The 17869-nt window shown below is 46.6% G+C and overlaps 1 protein-coding gene across 3 annotated transcripts in view; it reads right to left on the bottom strand.

The window, feature by feature from the left end:
- Adamts9 (ADAM metallopeptidase with thrombospondin type 1 motif 9) overlaps nucleotides 1–17869 on the bottom strand; it is a 157669-nt gene that overhangs the window by 71102 nt on the left and 68698 nt on the right. For all 3 annotated transcript variants that reach the window (XM_046452740.2, XM_046452741.2, XM_058582078.1), the window contains 7 exons: nucleotides 13767–13977; nucleotides 12913–13077; nucleotides 10639–10800; nucleotides 6639–6758; nucleotides 5013–5117; nucleotides 4716–4883; nucleotides 2388–2657 (listed from right to left, as the gene is read on the bottom strand). In XM_046452740.2, coding sequence (XP_046308696.1) covers nucleotides 2388–2657; nucleotides 4716–4883; nucleotides 5013–5117; nucleotides 6639–6758; nucleotides 10639–10800; nucleotides 12913–13077; nucleotides 13767–13977 — 1201 coding nt within the window. The remainder of the gene's footprint in view (nucleotides 1–2387; nucleotides 2658–4715; nucleotides 4884–5012; nucleotides 5118–6638; nucleotides 6759–10638; nucleotides 10801–12912; nucleotides 13078–13766; nucleotides 13978–17869) is intronic.

Raw genomic sequence — 17869 nt, 5'->3', positions numbered from 1 at the left:
GCAACTCAGACAATGTGACAGAAACTGTTCCTGAGCATCAGCAACCAGGACAAGGCAGCTGGGGACCTCTTTTTTTTTTTTTTGTACCTGGGATTGAACTCAGGGTCACTTAACCACTGAGCCACATCCCCAGCCCTTTTTTATATTTTATTTAGAGACAGGGTCTCACTGAGTTGCTTAGGGCCTCGCTAAATTGTTGAGGCTGGCTTTGAACTTGTGATCCTCCTGACTCAGCCTCCCACGCTCATGAGACTTCTAAATTAGTCCCATTTATTGTCCCCCTTAATTTCTCTGCAGGGTGGGGTGGAGTGGGTGGGGGGGAGGGTCAATGGACATCATAGTTTATTTGGAGATTCTTCTTTTTTGGGCGCTGCTGGGGAGTGAACCCAGGGCCTTGTGCATGCCAGGCAAGCGCTCCACCAACTGAGCTATCTCTCCAGCCCCTTTGGAGATTCTTTTCAAAATTTGGAGAGCTTATTTGGAACCAACATTGGACGTCCCTTTCAACACAGAGGTCAAATTACTGGCTTACTGAATTGCCACTTGTTGAAATGATGCTTCCCCAGGACCTCACTCAGTTACTGCAGGAGGCAGCCTGGAGTGTCATTGAGACAGGACTCCCTAGCAGGCTGACGTTCCCTCCGCCCCCTTGACTTCAATGGCTTCATGGGAACAAGATAGATATGTTTTGCTCATTTAATTTTTTTACTTCCCCAATGAACCTAGTTGAATTCGTCTTGAGGAGCCTGTCTTGGGGCACTTCAGACTAACACGCTGATGGCTGGGGTTGGCATCCCCCCCATTTCCCACACAAGCTTCTCAGCTCTCCCGCATAGCGGCACCTGGAATGTTTTGTGTTCCCATGATTTCCTTATCCTTTTAACCCAGAGTGTTTGCCTGCATCCTTTACTCTGCCCCTTCAGTTATAAAATGGATTTGCCTCCAAAATAACCATCTGGCCCTGGGAGCTATGTCATTTTTACAAATTATCAAGTTGCACATGGCATTTGCAATCTTTTTTTTTTTTTTTGGGGGGGGGGGGGCGCGTACCGGAGATTGAACCCCAGAGCACTCAGCCACTGAGCCCCATCCCCAGCCCTGTTTTGTATTTTATTTAGAGACAGGGTCTCACTGAGTTGCTTAGGGCCTCACTTTTGCTGAGGCTGGCCTTGAACTTGGGATCCTCCTGCTTGAGCTGTTGGGATTCCAGGTGTGCACCACTGCCCCCAGATCATCTCATTTAAGTCATACTACCAAAGAGAGCAGGATTTAACGGTACCCTCATTTTACAATTGAGGACACTGAGGCTCACAGGTGAGGGGACCTCCTCAGCCCCCTCAAATTTGAAAGTGCAAGTTTTTGGTCAAATGGAGACATCTGCGGTCCACCCGCACTGCTAACCTTTAGGGAATGAGATGCTGCCCTACCCCAAGCAGCACTTAGATTATCTAACAGGAGTATTTCCTCTTTAATCTAATACCAGTGAAACAGCAACTATGCCACTATAGACTGTATTCATCTGGAAAATGGCAGAAAGAAAAGCCACTTTGTTTAAGAACTCCCTTTTCATGTTCATAGCAGCCAATTCACAATAGCTGAGCTATGGGACCAATCTAGGTGCTCTTCAAGAGATGAATGGATAAAGAAAATGTGGTCTATATACACAATGGAATATTACTGAGCCTTAAAGAAGAATGAAATTTTGGTGTTTACCAGTAAATGGATGGAACTAGAGGCCATCATGCTAAGTGAAATAAACCAGTCCCAAAAAACCAAAGGACAAATGTTCTCTCTGAGGAGCAGATGCTAATACACAATAATGGTGGGGAATAGAAGAAGTTCACTGCATTAGACAAAGGGGAATAAAGAGGGGGATGGGAATAGGAAAGACAGTGGAGTGCATGGACAGAACTTTCCTGTGTTCATATATGAACACATGACCCATGAAACGCCACATCATGTCCAACCACAAGAATGGGAAGTTAGACTCCATGTATGTGTGTTAGGTCAAAATGCACTCTACTGTCATGCACATGTAAAGGAACAAATAAAAAAAAAAAAGAACTCCCTTTTAGAAAAGTCTCTCTGCTCTTTCCCTCCAGGTCTGAGCTGCCTGACTCATTCTGTCTTTCACAATACTGCCCAGCAGTGACACCCGCTCCTCCATGCATTCCTCGCCCCTTTGAAGAGTGAGTCCTCCAAGAGCATCTTTTCGGGGACCATACTGAGTGGCTCTAACTACATTGCCTTCACCCAGAGCCCGTGAAATCACATACCAGTACCTAAAGAAGAGCAGACAGGTGCAGAGGCATTTCTAGAACTTTCCCTCCCCAAACTCGACCTCATGGGAGAGAAGCAAGAGGGGGGGGGTCTTCTGTGATACTCACGGCTCCCCAGGGGCCCGTCCTCCACTGGTTTCCCCCTAGCACGTGTGTGCGGCTGGGGTTGGGGCTCCGGGGCCGGTAGTCCTCGTTCTGGAAGGGGTGCTGAGGGAGGCCCTTGTCCGGGGTCCGCTGAGGGCACGGGGACATGGCGCAGTCCTGTTCGGTCTCTGGGATGTAGTCGGGGTCGCACTCGCTCTGGTCAATCCCGTGGTCACTGTAGTTGACACATACCACCTGCCGGGTTGCCCTACCTTGCCCACACGTCACAGAGCACTATGTCGAATGTTCAGAAAGAAAAAGGGGTGGTCACTGGGGGGTGCTGTGGAGGCCTCGCATGTTCATTTCTGCACACGGCTACTACTTTCCCGGTTGCTCAGGCCCCAAAAGGCTTGGAATGGACCTTGACTCCTCTCTTCCTCCTGTCCCATAACTCAGTGTTCAAGGTATGTCCCTGATCCAGCCACTTGTCACGATGGCCACAGCGACAGTGGCCTGACTTGGAGATCTGGCCTTCCCTGGGGTGTTGCGATGGCCTTTCAACCAGGCTCAGGACCTGATGCTCTCCACCCGAGTCTGCTGTCTGCAGGTCCCAAAACATGACTCTTTAGGACAAAAGTCCCATCATGGGTCCTTCCAGTGACTTCCCAGGTCACTCACAATAATAACCAAAGTCCCTCCGCTGACCATAGGCTCTTTCTGGGGACACCACTGGCTACCTGATGAGTGCCTCTCAGTCACCCTCACTATGCCCCAGCCTCAAGGGTGCTTGTGCAGACTCCAAGCAATCGGCTCGGGGCCTCACCCCGCTGTGCCTCCTGCTGCGCCAAACAGACCCCTTGCGGCTGCCTCTCCTCACTCAGGTCCTGCTCATGGCTCTCTCTAGGCCATGCACTGCTCGACTGTGTCTAGCTCTCATCAGGACCTGCTGCTGTAGCAGACATTGATTTATTTGTTCGCTGACAGGTTTCTCCACTGGGATATTCTTGCATAAGGCAAGGACTCTGTTATTCTTGGTTCGCTGCTCTTTCACGAATAGCTAATGAATAAACACCAGGATCTGACAGACAGATGCCTGGACTGAAGGGCAGACACTGTTTATTGAGAACCTACTTTCTGTAAAGCATTTACCATCTATAATCTCAAATAACCCTCACAGCCATTTTGCAAAGTAGGTGTTCTTTTTGTTTTTGAGAGAGGAAGAAAAATGAGAATTGAAATTGCCTAGGATGATACAACTGGCAAATCATAAGGTTTGGGATTTTAGAGAGTTCTATTTGACTCCTCCAATTTTATGTTCATATTTTGATATTTACTACTATAACCTTCATTTCTTATGTTTACTTTTCACCTATGCCAAGCTTTTCCCTGGACTCCATGAGTTTTTCAGGGCAGAAAGCAATAGTTTCCTGTAGACAAAGGTTCATCTACTTTTATAAAAACCCACAGAAATGTACATATGCACAATGGAATATTACTCAGCCATAAAGAAGAGTGAAATTATAGCATTTGCAGGTAAATGGATGGGGCTGGAGACTATCATGCTAAGTGAAATAAGCCAGTCCCCCAAACCAAAAGCTGAATGTTCCCTCTGATGTGTGGATGCTGACTCACCACGGGGCAGGGAAGAAGGAGTGGAAGTTTACTGGATTGGAGAGGGAAGAATGGGGAGAAGGGAAGGGGATGGGAATGGGAAAGACAGTGGAGTAAATGGGACAGAACTTTCCCATGTTCCTATATGAATCCATGACCAGGGAAACCCCACATCATGTTCAACCACAAGAATGGGAAGTTAGACTCCATGTATGTGTGATAGGTCAAAATACACTCTACTGTCATGTATATCTAAAAGGAACAAAGAAAAAGTTAAAAAAAAAAAAACCCACAGATGGTGGTTGGTGTGCACAGGGCACTGCGGGAGGATAGTCACTTCCCACTCTTGGCAGGGAACTAGACCCACTTGACTTTGAGGAACCACAGTATACAAGAGGCCTCCAGACTCAAAGAAAGAGGGTCTCTCGCACTCTCCCCCCACCCATCCTGCACCCTGTGGACCCACTACAAGCTGACATGTCTCCACGAAGACTGGGGTTTCCAGCCAGCCCAGCAGGAGGCTCTGCAAGCCCGTGATAATCAATCTACATCTTTTTTAAAACGTGCATGGTTTGTACCCCTGACCAGCTGTATGTGTGGGTGGAATAACTCCATCACAAACTCTGCCTCCCTCTAAAATCTCACCACTGACACTGGGACCCCGGCCCTTCCCCCCTCTGCCCATCCCCCACCCCTGCCCATCCCCCACCCGTTCCCAATTCCTCAGAAGTCATGGCTTACAGGGCTCCAGTCCAGGGCTTTCCACCTCCCACAGGGGGTCACGGAGCACTCCTCCTTGGCCACTGGTTTGGGCAGGGCAGCACATGCGCTGTCCTCAGCCACCAAGCCGTCCTCGTCCCGGCAGCTGACATACCTCATCCGGGTCCCTTTGCCACAGGTGGCTGAGCACTGGGTGGGAGGGAAACAGTGCAGACAGGGGACTGAGGGAGGGTCTTACAGGCATGGGCCACCCCCTGTCATCCATCAGAGAACACCTGTCCCCTCGGCCCTCCCTGCTCCGCCCCATCTATTTCTTACTGGGGTCCAAGATCCAAATCGCCACTGGGTTCTTGGAACATTGTGTGCGCTTCTCCTTGTTTCTGGGACCACTGGGGAAGGGTGACAGGATGGGAATTCACAGTCCTAGACGCGAAAGGGGAGAAAACCTGCTTATTTCAAGTCATCACACATTTAGAGAGTGGATGAGAACACGCGGGGCAAGCGGTCCTGACCCGCCACACAGAGGGGCAATGAGGGAAGTGAGCCAGTCCCCAAACCAAAGGCTGAATGTTCCCTTGGATGTGCAGAGGCTGACTCACAATGTAGGGAGGAGAGTAGAAGGTCACTGGCTGAGACAAGGGGGGTGAAGAGGACGGAAGGGAGATGGGAACAGGAAAGACAGTGGAATGAATGGGACAGAACTTTCCTATGCTCATATATGAACACACGACCAGGGAAACTCCACATCATGTCCAACCACAGAATGGGGAGTTAGACTCCATGTATGTAGATATGTGCAATTACACTCTACTGCCCTGGGTATCTAAAAGGAACAATGACAAAAAAGTGTTCCCTTAACCCTTGGCCTTGGGGACTATATCTCGTCCCTGGTCCCTTCCTGTTTGGCTCTTTCTGTTTCTGCCTTGAGCGGAGCAAACCCAGATCAGATTCCTGTGTGTGTCCACGTCTCCTCATAGTCCTGGCTGGATTCCGTCAGTGCAGAATGTGACACCATGGGAATCCCTTTTCAGATGTCTGGATTCAGGGCCAGGTCTACTTAATGATTTTTAAAGTCCTATTATAGATCCACTTGCTCATCTAAAAAGAGACGTCAGTCAATCCAGAGTCGGGAAGGTGCTGAGCAGCACAGTGGGCTTCCCCCACACAGGTACCAGAGGCAAACGACCCGAGGGCACGGACAAGAGTGACTACTGAAATAATTAGGAAGGGATAAGCTTAGGTATTTATCAGCTTTGTCTTTAATACCATCTACTTAAATAAAAGTCTGTATTTCTCATGTTAAAATAATGGCTACATTTAATCTCCAGCTCACCAAGTTCCTGTGACATTGACCAGGCTCTGGTGAGGGGGTCAAGCTAGCTTCAGCACACACTGCCTGAAATCATGACGTTAGTTACCAAATTCTTTAAAGGAATCATTAAAAATTAAATCTAAGTTCAAGTAAAAGGAAGTCAACCAATATTTGCCACCTGATTAGAATAAAGTCAGAGTCAGGTGTGGTGGCGCATTCCTGTCATCCCAGTGGCTTGGGAGGCTGAGGCAGGAGGATTGCTAGTTCAAAGCCAGCCTCAGCAACTCAGTGAGGTCCTAAGCAACTGTCTCTAAATAAGATATAAATGGGGCTGGGTTTGGAGGCTCAGTGGTTGAGTGTCCCTGGGTTCAATCCCTGGTACCAAAAATAAATAAAAATAAAATCAGATTTATATATATATATATTCCAAATAATCAGAAAATGAAGAAAAGCAATAAAACAAAATATCAGACTGTAAACACAACATATAAGTAAATCCAGGTGATTTAACCAAGTGCTGGTCTGACTGCTGTCCTCACGGAGGAGAAGGTTCTGATTCTGTTTGAACCCCTGGGATGTCATGGCGTCTCAATGCCCAATGTTGGTCACTGAGTTGGATAAGCGGGACTCACCTGGGTGTCTGTTGGTCTGGTGGCTGCATTACAGTCGCTGTCGTCTACTGCTGACCCATAGGTCCCAAGGATGCACTTCACTGCCCGCAGCTGGTACCCCTGTCCACAGGTGACACTGCACTGGGGGAGGAAAATGAGACACAACATTCAGAAATCTTCCCTTTTCCTACTGTTCCAAGTGTCTGCCCGAAAAAAGCATTTCCATCGTAGGAGGCCAGAGGGGCCGATGCCCAAAGCACTTAGCTGCTAGCTCTGCACCAATCAGTAGCTTCATTTGCCCGTGATTATGATTACACTATAATGATTGGACCATTCATCAAAATGCATCAGTCTATTTACTGATCAACTATTATGTGACACATGGAATTATTGTTGCTTCCTAATGGAATTATATATGTAGAGGTTTGATACAGTTTGGATATGAAGTGTCTTCTGAAGACCCATGTGTGACAGCTTGGTCCCCAAGGCAGTAATGCTCAACGGTGTGGCTTCTGGGAAGTGACTACATCATGTGGGCCTGACCTCATCAGGGAACTAACCCATGAGAGCCACATGGACAACTGGGAGGTGGCGGAAGTGCAGGCTGGTGAGGCACAGCTGGAGGAAGAAGGTCACTGGACTTGGGGACCATATCTTGTCCCTGGTCCCTGCCTGTCCAACTCTTTCTGCCTCCAACTGCCTTGAAAATCTCCTCCCCTGCACCTCTCACCACTTGGGTTCTGCCTGCCACAGGCCCAAACTAATGGTGCCATGGGACCACAGACTGGCACCTTGGGCCAAGATGAACCCTTCCTCCTCTAAGTCATTTCCGTTAGGTAGTTGGTCACAGCTCAGTGACTCAGGGTTCAGTCCCTCGGCTGTGAGCCCCAAGGGGAGGGAAGAGCCCCCTTTCACGTACGACCTAGACAGCACTCTAGTTCAGACAGGTACTTCGCAGAGCTCTGCGGCCTTCCTTGGCTTCTGAAAGAACATTCTGAGGAAATAATAGGAGTTCGCGTCACTATTTTTGAACAGCACGATGCTCTTATAATAGATCACAAGATGTTAGAAACCACCTAAAAATGCAATAATCAAAAGTTAGCTAAAAAGACACCACTGTATCCAGGTAGGAAAGGAAATAAATAAAAGGGCAAAATAAATATAATGGATAAACAGATTTTGAAAAGCAGTCTAACAGCAGGAGTGAGGTCAGAGACATGGCAGAGTAAGTAAGAAGTTCCAAAATTTAGTCTCTCCACTGAAGCAACCACCAAGCTGGTAACAACGGGCAGAATCAATATTTTTGGAACTCTGGCATCTCAGAAAATCTTATGGCCACTCGGAGAGCACCGACCAATTTCAATAAGACAGTGTGATGGCATCTTTGCTCACCCACCTACCATATTGCACATTGCTCTCCAATTTTGGGAACATTTTCCAAGACAGGTCACACATTAGGCCACCCAAGAGGGCTCAAGACATTTAATAAGAAGGTAACACAAAGCATGTTCTCTGACCACAAGGGAATCAACAGAGGCAAATCGGCCAAGTTCACAGATGCATGGACATTAACATGTTTTCAAACAACCCACAGGCCAAAGAAGAAATCACAAGGGACACAGGAAAGTACTTGGGATGGATGAAAACGAAACAGAAATAAGAAAATTTATGAGATTCAGGGAAAGCAGGGCTCATGGGAAATTGATAGTTGCAAATGACTGTGTAAGATAAAGAAAAATAACCTCAAGCCAATGAGCAAAATGTGTAGCTTAAGAAGGAAGAAACAGAAGAGCAAAGTAAGCCCAAAATTAGGAGAAGAAAGGAAATAATAAAGATTAGAAAGTTGGGTGTGGTGACACATGCCTGTAATTTCAGCAACTCAGGAGGCTGAGGCAGGAGGATTGTGAGTTCAAAGCCAGCCTCAGCAACTTAGCAAGGCCCTAAGCAACTCAGTGAGACCCTGTCTCTAAATAAAAAACAAAATAGGGCTGGGGATGGGTGGGGCTCAGTGGTTAAGTGCCCCTGGGTTCAATTCCTGGTATCCCAACCCTGCCCACCGAAAAGGACATGGAAAAATTAGAATCCTTGCATATTGCTTTTATAATGTAAAATGGTACAGTGCTATGGAAAACCACTTGGAAATTTAAAAATTAAATACAGAATTGATGATCCAGCAATTGCATTCCCAGGTATATAGATCTCAAAGGAGTTAAATCAGGTACTCAAATAGATACATATTTGTGAATATTCAGGCTAGTAATTCACAGTAGCCAAAGAGTAGAGACAACCTAAATATCCATAAAAAAATAAAGGCATAAACAAATTGTGTTACATCCACAGAATGGAATATTATTCAGGTAAGAATTGGAATGAAATACCAATACATGCTACCACATAGGTGAACTTTGAAAGCAGCATGTAATATGAAGACAGATACAGATGGCACGTACTGTGTAATTCCATTTCTTTTCAGGGGGTGGGGTTCTGGGGATTGAACTTAGGGGCACTCGACCACTGAGCCCCATCCCCAGCCCTATTTTGTATTTTATTTAAAGACAGGGTCTCACTGAGTTGCTTAGGGCCTTGTTAAGTTTCTGAGGCTGGCTTTGAACTCACGATCCTCCTGCCTCAGCCTCCCCAGCTGCTGGGATTACAGGTGTGCGCCACAACACCCAGCATATAATTCCATTTCTATGAAATGTCCAAACAGGCAAACCCGTATGGACAGAATGCAAACTGGTGGCTGCCAGGACCTAAGGGAAGAAGGGTACAGAGAACAACCCACTTGATGTGTCAAGGTTTCTTCTGGTGGGGGCTGATAAAAATGTTTTGGAAGTAAATAGAGGCTGCAAAACATTATGAATACGTTAGAGGTCTCTGATTTTTTTCATTTAAAAATTTTAGTTTTATACTATGGCTTTCACTTTAATTAAAAAAAAAAAAAAGGCTGGGCACAGTGTCGCATGACTGTAATTCCAGGGGCTCAGGAGGCTGAGGCAGGAGGATCATGAGTTCCAAGCCAGCCTCAGCAACGGCAAGGCCCTTATCAACTCAGTGAGACCCTGTCTCTAAGTAAAATACTAAATAGCTCTGGGGATGTGGCTCAGTAGTCGAGTGCCCCTGAGTTTAATCTCAGGTACCCCCTCACCCTGCCAAAAAATATGGATGGCAGACATTGCAGAAATGAGGCAATGAAGCTGCTGTCATTGATTGAGCGGAAATTTGGAAATAAAGACAGAGGCTAAAGGACAGAAGGGGCCGTGGCTGGTCAGGGTGCAGGGAGAGTCATTCTTCAACATTTTTCAAGAGGTTACATAAGTGACATCCCACAGCTGCTAGCCCTGTGCTGGGAACTCCGAGTCCTGCTTCAACAGAACACGAACATTTGCTTCTATATTAGGGAGGACTGAATTCCAGGGGTGAACGCAAGACCCAGGGAGGCCCCCTCTCTCCTTTAAGACTGGATCAAGTAAAGACTACAGGACCCACAGACCAGGAGGACTTGGGAAAGGTTCCCTCCAAGCCTGATGACTCTGCGCCCTTGATCTAACTCATTAGGCTGGAAGAGCCTGGCTTCTTTCTGGGAGGCCAGCTTTGGAATCCTGACGCTGGGAGCCAAAATAGCCCTTCCACATCCCACCCCAGACCTCCTGCCAAAGGCTCTGGCATGGATCGGATTGTACTCTGTAGCAGCCTAGCAGAGGCAGGAGAAGATAACATCAGCCAGACGCAGAGTCTGCTGTGGATTTGTTTCAAGGCGCACGTGCAGTTGAAGCCAAAGGGCGCAAATGAGTGGTGAGGCTGTGGACAGAGCCCTGAACTCTGGCAGGGAAGTGGCGACCCTGGGGAGGGGAGCTGGATGGGGCAGAGGGTCTCACGTGCTTGCTCCAGGGCCGCGGAGCTGGGGAGGCCGCTGATCTGGGGAGGCCACTGATCTGGGGAGGCCACTGGAATGCCCCGCACAAGCCCTCCCCAGATAAGACGGAAAGAATGTAGCCAAGAATCTTATCGGTTAAAATACCTGTCCCCAGGGACCCGCCTGCCAGGATGCACATTCCGGCTGCTGACAAGTTTGCATGGACACTGGCTTGGTCTCAGGGTCACAGAGCCTGTCGTTTACTCGGTCTTCAAACTGACACCAGACCTGGCGATGCTTGTGCCCTTTTCCACAGGTGACCAAGCACTGCAATGAAAAGCAGAGGCAGTCAGGGGCCAGTTCATCCAGGGCTGTGGTTCGGGCCAGCGGCGGGTAGTCACCAGTGAGAAGAGGCATGGCCTGTCCCCATGGCTGTCTAGACAGACAGACAGACACACACACACATGCACGTACACGTTCTCTCTCTCTCTCTCTCTCTCTCTCTCTCTCTCTCTCTCTCTCTCTCCTTCTTTTCCTCCTCCTCCTCCTGCCCTCCTCTCTCTCTTCCTTTCTGTACTTAGTCTCTGAGCCACTTTTAAACAGAGAATAAACTCAACAGAGTGTCAATCCCTGAAATACTGAAAAGAAAGACAGCATTCGTGATTCTCTAGGGGGTTAAGTCCAACCAAACTGTGTTTGAACCCCAATGCAATCAAGTGAGAGGGGCCCCCTGGGATTTCATTTTCTCATCTGTAAAATGGGTTAACAGCCCTGCCTACTGCAAAGTGTTGTGAACACTAAAGGAAAGGCATCCGGGTAAAGGACTTAGCACAAATTTTACCCCAAAACACGTCAAATATCAACGTCATTATTGTTCATGTCAATTTAAGAAACATTTTTTGGGGTCAAGCACTGGGGATTGAACTCAGGGGTGCTTAACCACTGAGCCACATCGCCAGCCCTTTTTCATATTTTATTTAGAAACAGGGTCTCTCTGAGTTGCTTAGGGCCTCCCTAGTTGCTGAGGCTGGCCTTGAACTCGCCATCCTCCTGCTTCAGCCTCCCAAGTCTCTGGGATTACAGGTGTGCGCCACCGTACCCAGCTTCCTTTAGAAATTTTGAAAAATAAAGGACATTCCTATAGTCAAAATCTCACTGCATGAGGGCCAAGTGTGAACCACACTTAGCTGTTTCCCTTCCAATCTTTTTATCTAAGGAATTTTGGACCATTCTGAGTTCTTAGTCTGATCTTCCCCACCCCTAACTGATCAAAGGTCTGTTACCTAATTTGAAATGACACTTCACCTAGAATTAGCCATCTAAGTAAAATTCAAGCCTACTACCACCTTTCATTTTGGGGGGGGGGGGCAGGTACCAGGGATTGAACCTAGGGGTGCTTAATCACTGAGCCGTATCTCCCAGCCCTTTTTATATTTTATTTAGTGACAGGGTCGTGCTGAGTTGCTGAGGCTGGCTGTGAACTTGTGATCCTCCTGCCTCAGCCTCCAGAGCTGCTGGGGTTGCAGGCGTGGGCCACAGCGCCTGGCCTCCTCCTTTCAGTTTTTTTAAACCAGATATGAGACAGTTAACCTGAGACCTCAGACACTAGGTCTACTGGTCCCCTTGCCAGGAGCCCTCACCACCGCCTTTACCACTGCTTCCCTACCATTCCACCGACACTGACCCTCTCCTCTTCAGACCCGCACTTTATTTGATGGTGAAGGTAAATGGTTGAGGCTGCACTTCCGTGGAAGAGGGAAGGACACCGCTGTGGTCACTGTGGCTATAAAGACTCTCCTCCCCACACTCCTGACTTGGCTCCTTCATACGGGAACCTTGATCCCCTTCCTCCTGCGTCCCCTTAGGAAGGTGGAAGGAGTGGGCCTCTTGGTGACTGTCCCTGGGCTGGCTCACCCGGGGCAAAGCTCAGAGCCCTTCTTCTCCTCACTGTCCTGGGTCACAAAGTTCACAAGCTCAGGGATGAGGAAGGCACAGGTCTGGACCTCGGCCTGGTCCTTTTCTCTTTCATCTAAGTTTTCCTCCGGTAAATGGATGCCCGAGTCAGAGGTCCCTCCCTGGGGTGGACGTCTCTTATTTCCAAGATGAGGACTTGAGGCCTGAGCTAGCCGAGCCTCAGGATTACTACAGCCCTGACTCCCACTCAGATACTTAGGGCTCAACGAGGGGGGAGGGTGAGAGCTGGGACTCCAAAGTCACCAACAGAAGCCATCATGGTGGATCCAGACACACCCCGTGACGTCAAGGTCTCTGGTGGACAAGGCCCAGCCAGTACTCAGCCACAGCCTGGGTGGGGAACGGGCCTGCTGCTTTCTCAAGGGGTGGAGGGAGAGGTTCTGTAGGCTCAGCCTTCAACACACCAGGGGGACCCACAGTCAGCTATCCGAGGCCACCTGGGGATCAGCAGCTCCTCCATCTCACCTCTGACCAGTCTCCCGATTTCCACTGTGGACACGGGAACTCATTGCACCTCTGAATGGTGACTTTTTCCTGATGGGCACATTTGCTGTCATCCAGGACGTCATTGCGGGTGTTGACACAAATAGCCCTTCTCCTTTGGCTTCCCCCATCGCAGCTTTTAGAACACTGTAACGAAAAGTCCAATCAGACCACTGTGGAGTCAAGATCCTCTTCTAACCTTAACCACCAACCCACCCGGCTGACTCTACTTTTTCTTTTGGAGAGATTTCTTTTGCATGCTCTCAATTTAATACCTGGGTTTATATTGAAGTCCTAAGTAGCTCATTGGCATAGGAAAATAAAATTGGAAATGGCCCAAGAGGTCTAGAAAAGTGGCTGGTTGATTTGTTTTACCACTTGCAATTGTTATTACCACTTCTGCAATTGTTCTGTCCGGGCCAGACATTACCAATCAATCATGGGATTCTTTCCAGCTGAGCTTGAATGGGTTCAGGCATTAAATATCAATCGCAGTACTCTTTTCTATACAGCCTAAAAGGGGCTTCTTCTTCTCCTTTTTTTTTTTTTTTTGTACTAGGGATTGAACCCAGGGATGCTTAACCACTGAGCCACACCCCCAGCCCTTTTTATATTTTATTTAAAGACAGGGTCTCACTGAAGTGCTTAGGGCCTCGCTTTTGCTGAGGCTGGCTTTAAACTCACAAACCTCCTGCCTCAGCCTCCCCAGCTGCTGGGATGACAGGTGTGCACCACCGCTTCCAGCTAAATGGGCTTCTTAATGCAATCCTGCAAGGAGTCACCATCAACTCCTCCAACTGATCCAAGAGGACGCTCTTCTATGAGAACCAACTTACTTCAGTCCAAGCCGAATAGCGCCAGCGGCCTGTGTTACATTCTCCTGAGCATTTCTCCCGGTTGCTTGGTTTGGGGTGACTGTTGCAGTAACTATCATCCACCTTCTCAGTCTTGCCATCTAGCCTGCTGTATTTGGCACAGAAGATGTCTAATGTGCGGTAACCTAAACCACACTGGGCACTGCATTCACTCCTGCTGGCCACGTGCCACCTGTGAAGCAGAATAAAGAGAAACCAATGCATCTGTTAAAACACATGTGCCTCAGCCAACGAGTGGAAGAGGTGAGTTCTTTTTTCTTCCTTAATTCAAATACCCTGGAGCTCAAAGCCCCAGTGAGTTACTGAAATCCAATTTCAAACCAACTATCCATGTATTTTTCATGGCTGTGGGTATGCGCCGAAGTCAAAGAATGATGACCTGAGTCTCTATCTTTGGGAAGATTCTCTCTGATACAGTCCATCTAAAATTTAAGGAACCAAGAAAGAAAAAAAAATTTTTTTTTTTTTTTTGGAATTCAACAGAGCAGAAAGAGCCACTTTATATTTAAAAAGTTCATGCAATCTAGCATTTCATTTGGCTTCTTCTAACAGAGAACTTCTCTTGGAAACAAATCACAGGAAGCCTCTGCTGCCTAGGCCCAGGCTAGGAAGTGCTCAATGAACATTCTGTGAGTTACTCAAAGAATGAAGAATTCGCACTGCAACTGTGAAGTTCCAGTATGTTAAACCCTGTGCACTATTATCTGAGAACAAAGACTAAATTCTGCAAAGATGTGATCTACATGTTCTAAAAATTAATTATACACTTATAAATTTAGATTTGAATCTATAAATCTTTGTATCCCCAGTATCTTTAATGAAACTTTGTAGGCACACAGTAAGTGCTCAATAAATACCAATAAATTGTCAGTTTCTTTCAACACCCTAGAAACAAAGTCAGCAGGGCTTAAATTTTTTAAAAAAAGGAAAATTAATAAAATGAGTCTTTTTTTTTGTACCAGGGATTGAACTCAGGGGCAATCGACCACTGAGCCCCATCTCCAGCCCTATTTTGTATTTTACTTAGAGACAGGGTCTCACTGAGTTGCTTAGGGCCTTACTTTTGCTGAGGCTGGCTTGGAACTCTTACCTCAGCAGGAATAAACTAAATAAAAGAACTTGAAATACAATTTTGTTTATTGGATTTACAAATTCAAAAAAGATGATTTCTTGATAATCTTCACTGGATTTGACTTTTGGAATTTGGCTACTGCTTGGAAATTAGATGGCTTCCTCATCTCCAGTGTTTTAAGAGTTCTTCTATGTACAACTGTTTGGAAAAGGAGGGGGGGGGCGGGGAGGGGGAGAGGATTATTCCATGATATGCTTGTCATGGAATTTCTCACTGATGCTCAGAAGCAGGTCAGAGGTGCCCATTGGCAAGGACAGTGGGCTAGAGACTTTCCCTTGGAGGGACACAGTATTGAGAGGATTTTGTTCTAATCCAGAACACATTCAGCGGGGCTTGCGGACCAGCGCTTCATCTCATCCCATCACAGTTAACAGGGGCAAACTCTCCCTTCCTGCAGGAAGGAGGGCAAGAGTGTGGACCAACTCAACAGAAGCATCTTGAACTTTCAGCTGCACTTTGATCTTGGCTACCCTCTGGGATGGGTTGTTTTCCATCCAGGATCAAGGAGGCGGGCACCCCAACCAAAGTCATTTCCCTGATGTCCACACGATGCCCAGAATCTCAGCAGAGAGGCTTGCAGAGTCTGTGGGAAGGTCATGTGAAAAATTCTTCCCAAACACTGTCACATGACTTAGATTCTCTTTCTGGACAGTGGTCTAACTTCGGTGTGCTGAGACCATTGAGTTCATTTCGTGGGAAATTAAACACAATTATATTTAATGAGTATATTTCAGAAAAGCATCCTCCAATGTCAATAAGTGGAAACTGAGGGACAATGTGTGATTGTGTTCATGAGGGGGTGTCTGTGTGAGGATTGTAGGATTAAATGATTTTGAGAACTACCAAATTAAACTGGTCTCCATACTACAGATCTTCTCAGAGCCTCCAGGATATTGATCAGTGTTATGCATGTCCACCTGCGGAAGGACTTGTTTGGTAGGGCTTTTCAAAAACACTGGTTTGAGCTGGGCATGGTGGTGCATGACTGTAATCCTAAAGGCTCAGGAGGCTGAGGCAAGAGGATCCTGAGTTCAAAGCCAGCCTCAGCAACATAGCAAGGCTGTAAGCAACTTAGTGAGACTCTGTCTCTACATAAAATATTAAAAAGGCCTGGGGGATGTGGCTCAGTGATTAAGCAAACCCGGGTTCAATCCCCAGTACCCAAAATAATTAGCACAAATCATGATTATATTGACATCAGGTTGACAGAGTGAAGGTGGCACTAGATGGCTGTGTGACCTTGGGCAATCTGCTTAACTTCTCTTAGTCTCATTTGTAAAATGGTGACGATACCTGTGTTATAGTGGTATTTGAGAAATCAACAGGCTATTAGTTCTATCAATAGGATAATATAAGATTATATACAAGGCAATAAGAAATATAAATACTATCCTATCAATATGAGACTATTAACAGAATAACATAAGTGTTAAAAATAGTTCTTAGAAAACACGTGACCATATCCCATGACTTTCACAGTGATAATTAGAAAGAAGGCTAACCTGAAAGTGCTACCTTTCTCAATTTATTAAGGCTGTATCTCAAGGTATCTATGCACCAATTTAGTTTTTTTCTGCCAAACATTAGTGATTAATTCAGTCCAGCAGTTAGTCCACTGATTATTTTTTCTGAAAGGATCTTTAATTATAATTTAACTGAATCGACTGAAGCAAATGGGTTTATATGGACACTTCTGAAAAATAAAAATATTGTCTTAAACTGGGCATGGTGACAAGGTGTAATTCCAGCACTTAGGGAGGCCAAGGCAGGAGGATCATGAGTTCAAAGCCAGCCTCAGCAAAAGTGAGGTGTTTAGTAACTCAGCGAGACCCTGTCTCTAAATAAAATACAAAAAGTAGGGCTGGGGAATGTGGCTCAGTGGTCCAGTGCCCCTGAGCTGGTACCCCCTACTTCACTGAAAAAAAGAATGTTGTTAGTGTGAATGTTCACCTTTTAATGACTAATATTTTATTTTATTTTTTACAATAAATATTTGGTCAATGCTTTTGAGCAAGCCAATGAGCAAGCAGATCAGTAACAATGTGTCAAGAAGAAGTATGTGAGGGTGGAAAAGTCCTGTCTTTGAAGTCAGAGCCTCAGGTCAGGACTGGCTGAGAGACAGCACACGTATCACAATTTCCACTTTGACTCCCATGACAGGCATTACTAATCGATCACAGCACTATTCTCTCCATGCCTCCAAATCTGCACTCCATCCAGCACTATAGGAAGCCTGCACTACTTGAAGGCTTTGGTCCAGTGCTGTGGGAACTTCAAAATGTTCAAGTAGTCACTCTGTGGCTTATGAATGGTGAGACCTTAACACAGCCATATACCACTCTCTGTCCCTAATCTCTGGACTGCAAAAGAGGGATGAAATGGCAGCACACCTTAACTGAGTTCACTTGACATGTAGAATACACAAGGCACCCCCAAATTATTCACTAGGACACTGTTAACCTTGCAGACAAGAGGAAAGCTTCAGGGTTCTCCACCCATTCAATACTTCCTGCCTCCGACTTTGCTTTCATAAATACTTGTTTGAATATAGATAGTTCTAAATAGACTTTCTTCTTGCTCCTCCATGCAACTTTGGCATGCCTAAGAGTTCATGTTCTGGGTGGAATGTGCCCTGGGTGGATGCAGAACATCATGGGCATAGAGGGATAAAGTCCCCCTACTCTTTGTTTTGAAGACTTTTAATTATTACTTTAAAAATTTAATTATTATTAATATTATTGGTACTGGGGATTGAACCTAGAGACACTTATCAGTGAGCCCCATCCCCAGCCCTTTTTATATTTTATTTAGACATAGGGTCTCTCTAGGTTGCCTAGGGCCTTGCTAAGTTGCTGAGGCTGGTCTTGAACTCTTGATCCTCCTGCTTCAGCCTCCGGAGCCACTGGGATGACAGGCGTGTGCCTGGTGAGTT

This window comes from Marmota monax, unplaced genomic scaffold (assembly GCF_021218885.2).
Source record: "Marmota monax isolate L192 unplaced genomic scaffold, Marmota_monax_Labrador192_F-V1.1 WCK01_AAM20220418_F8-fsc00042, whole genome shotgun sequence".
NCBI lineage: Eukaryota > Metazoa > Chordata > Mammalia > Rodentia > Sciuridae > Marmota > Marmota monax.
The sequence above is the reverse complement of the archived record's forward strand: the minus strand, read 5'-3'. Positions and strand labels throughout refer to the sequence as shown.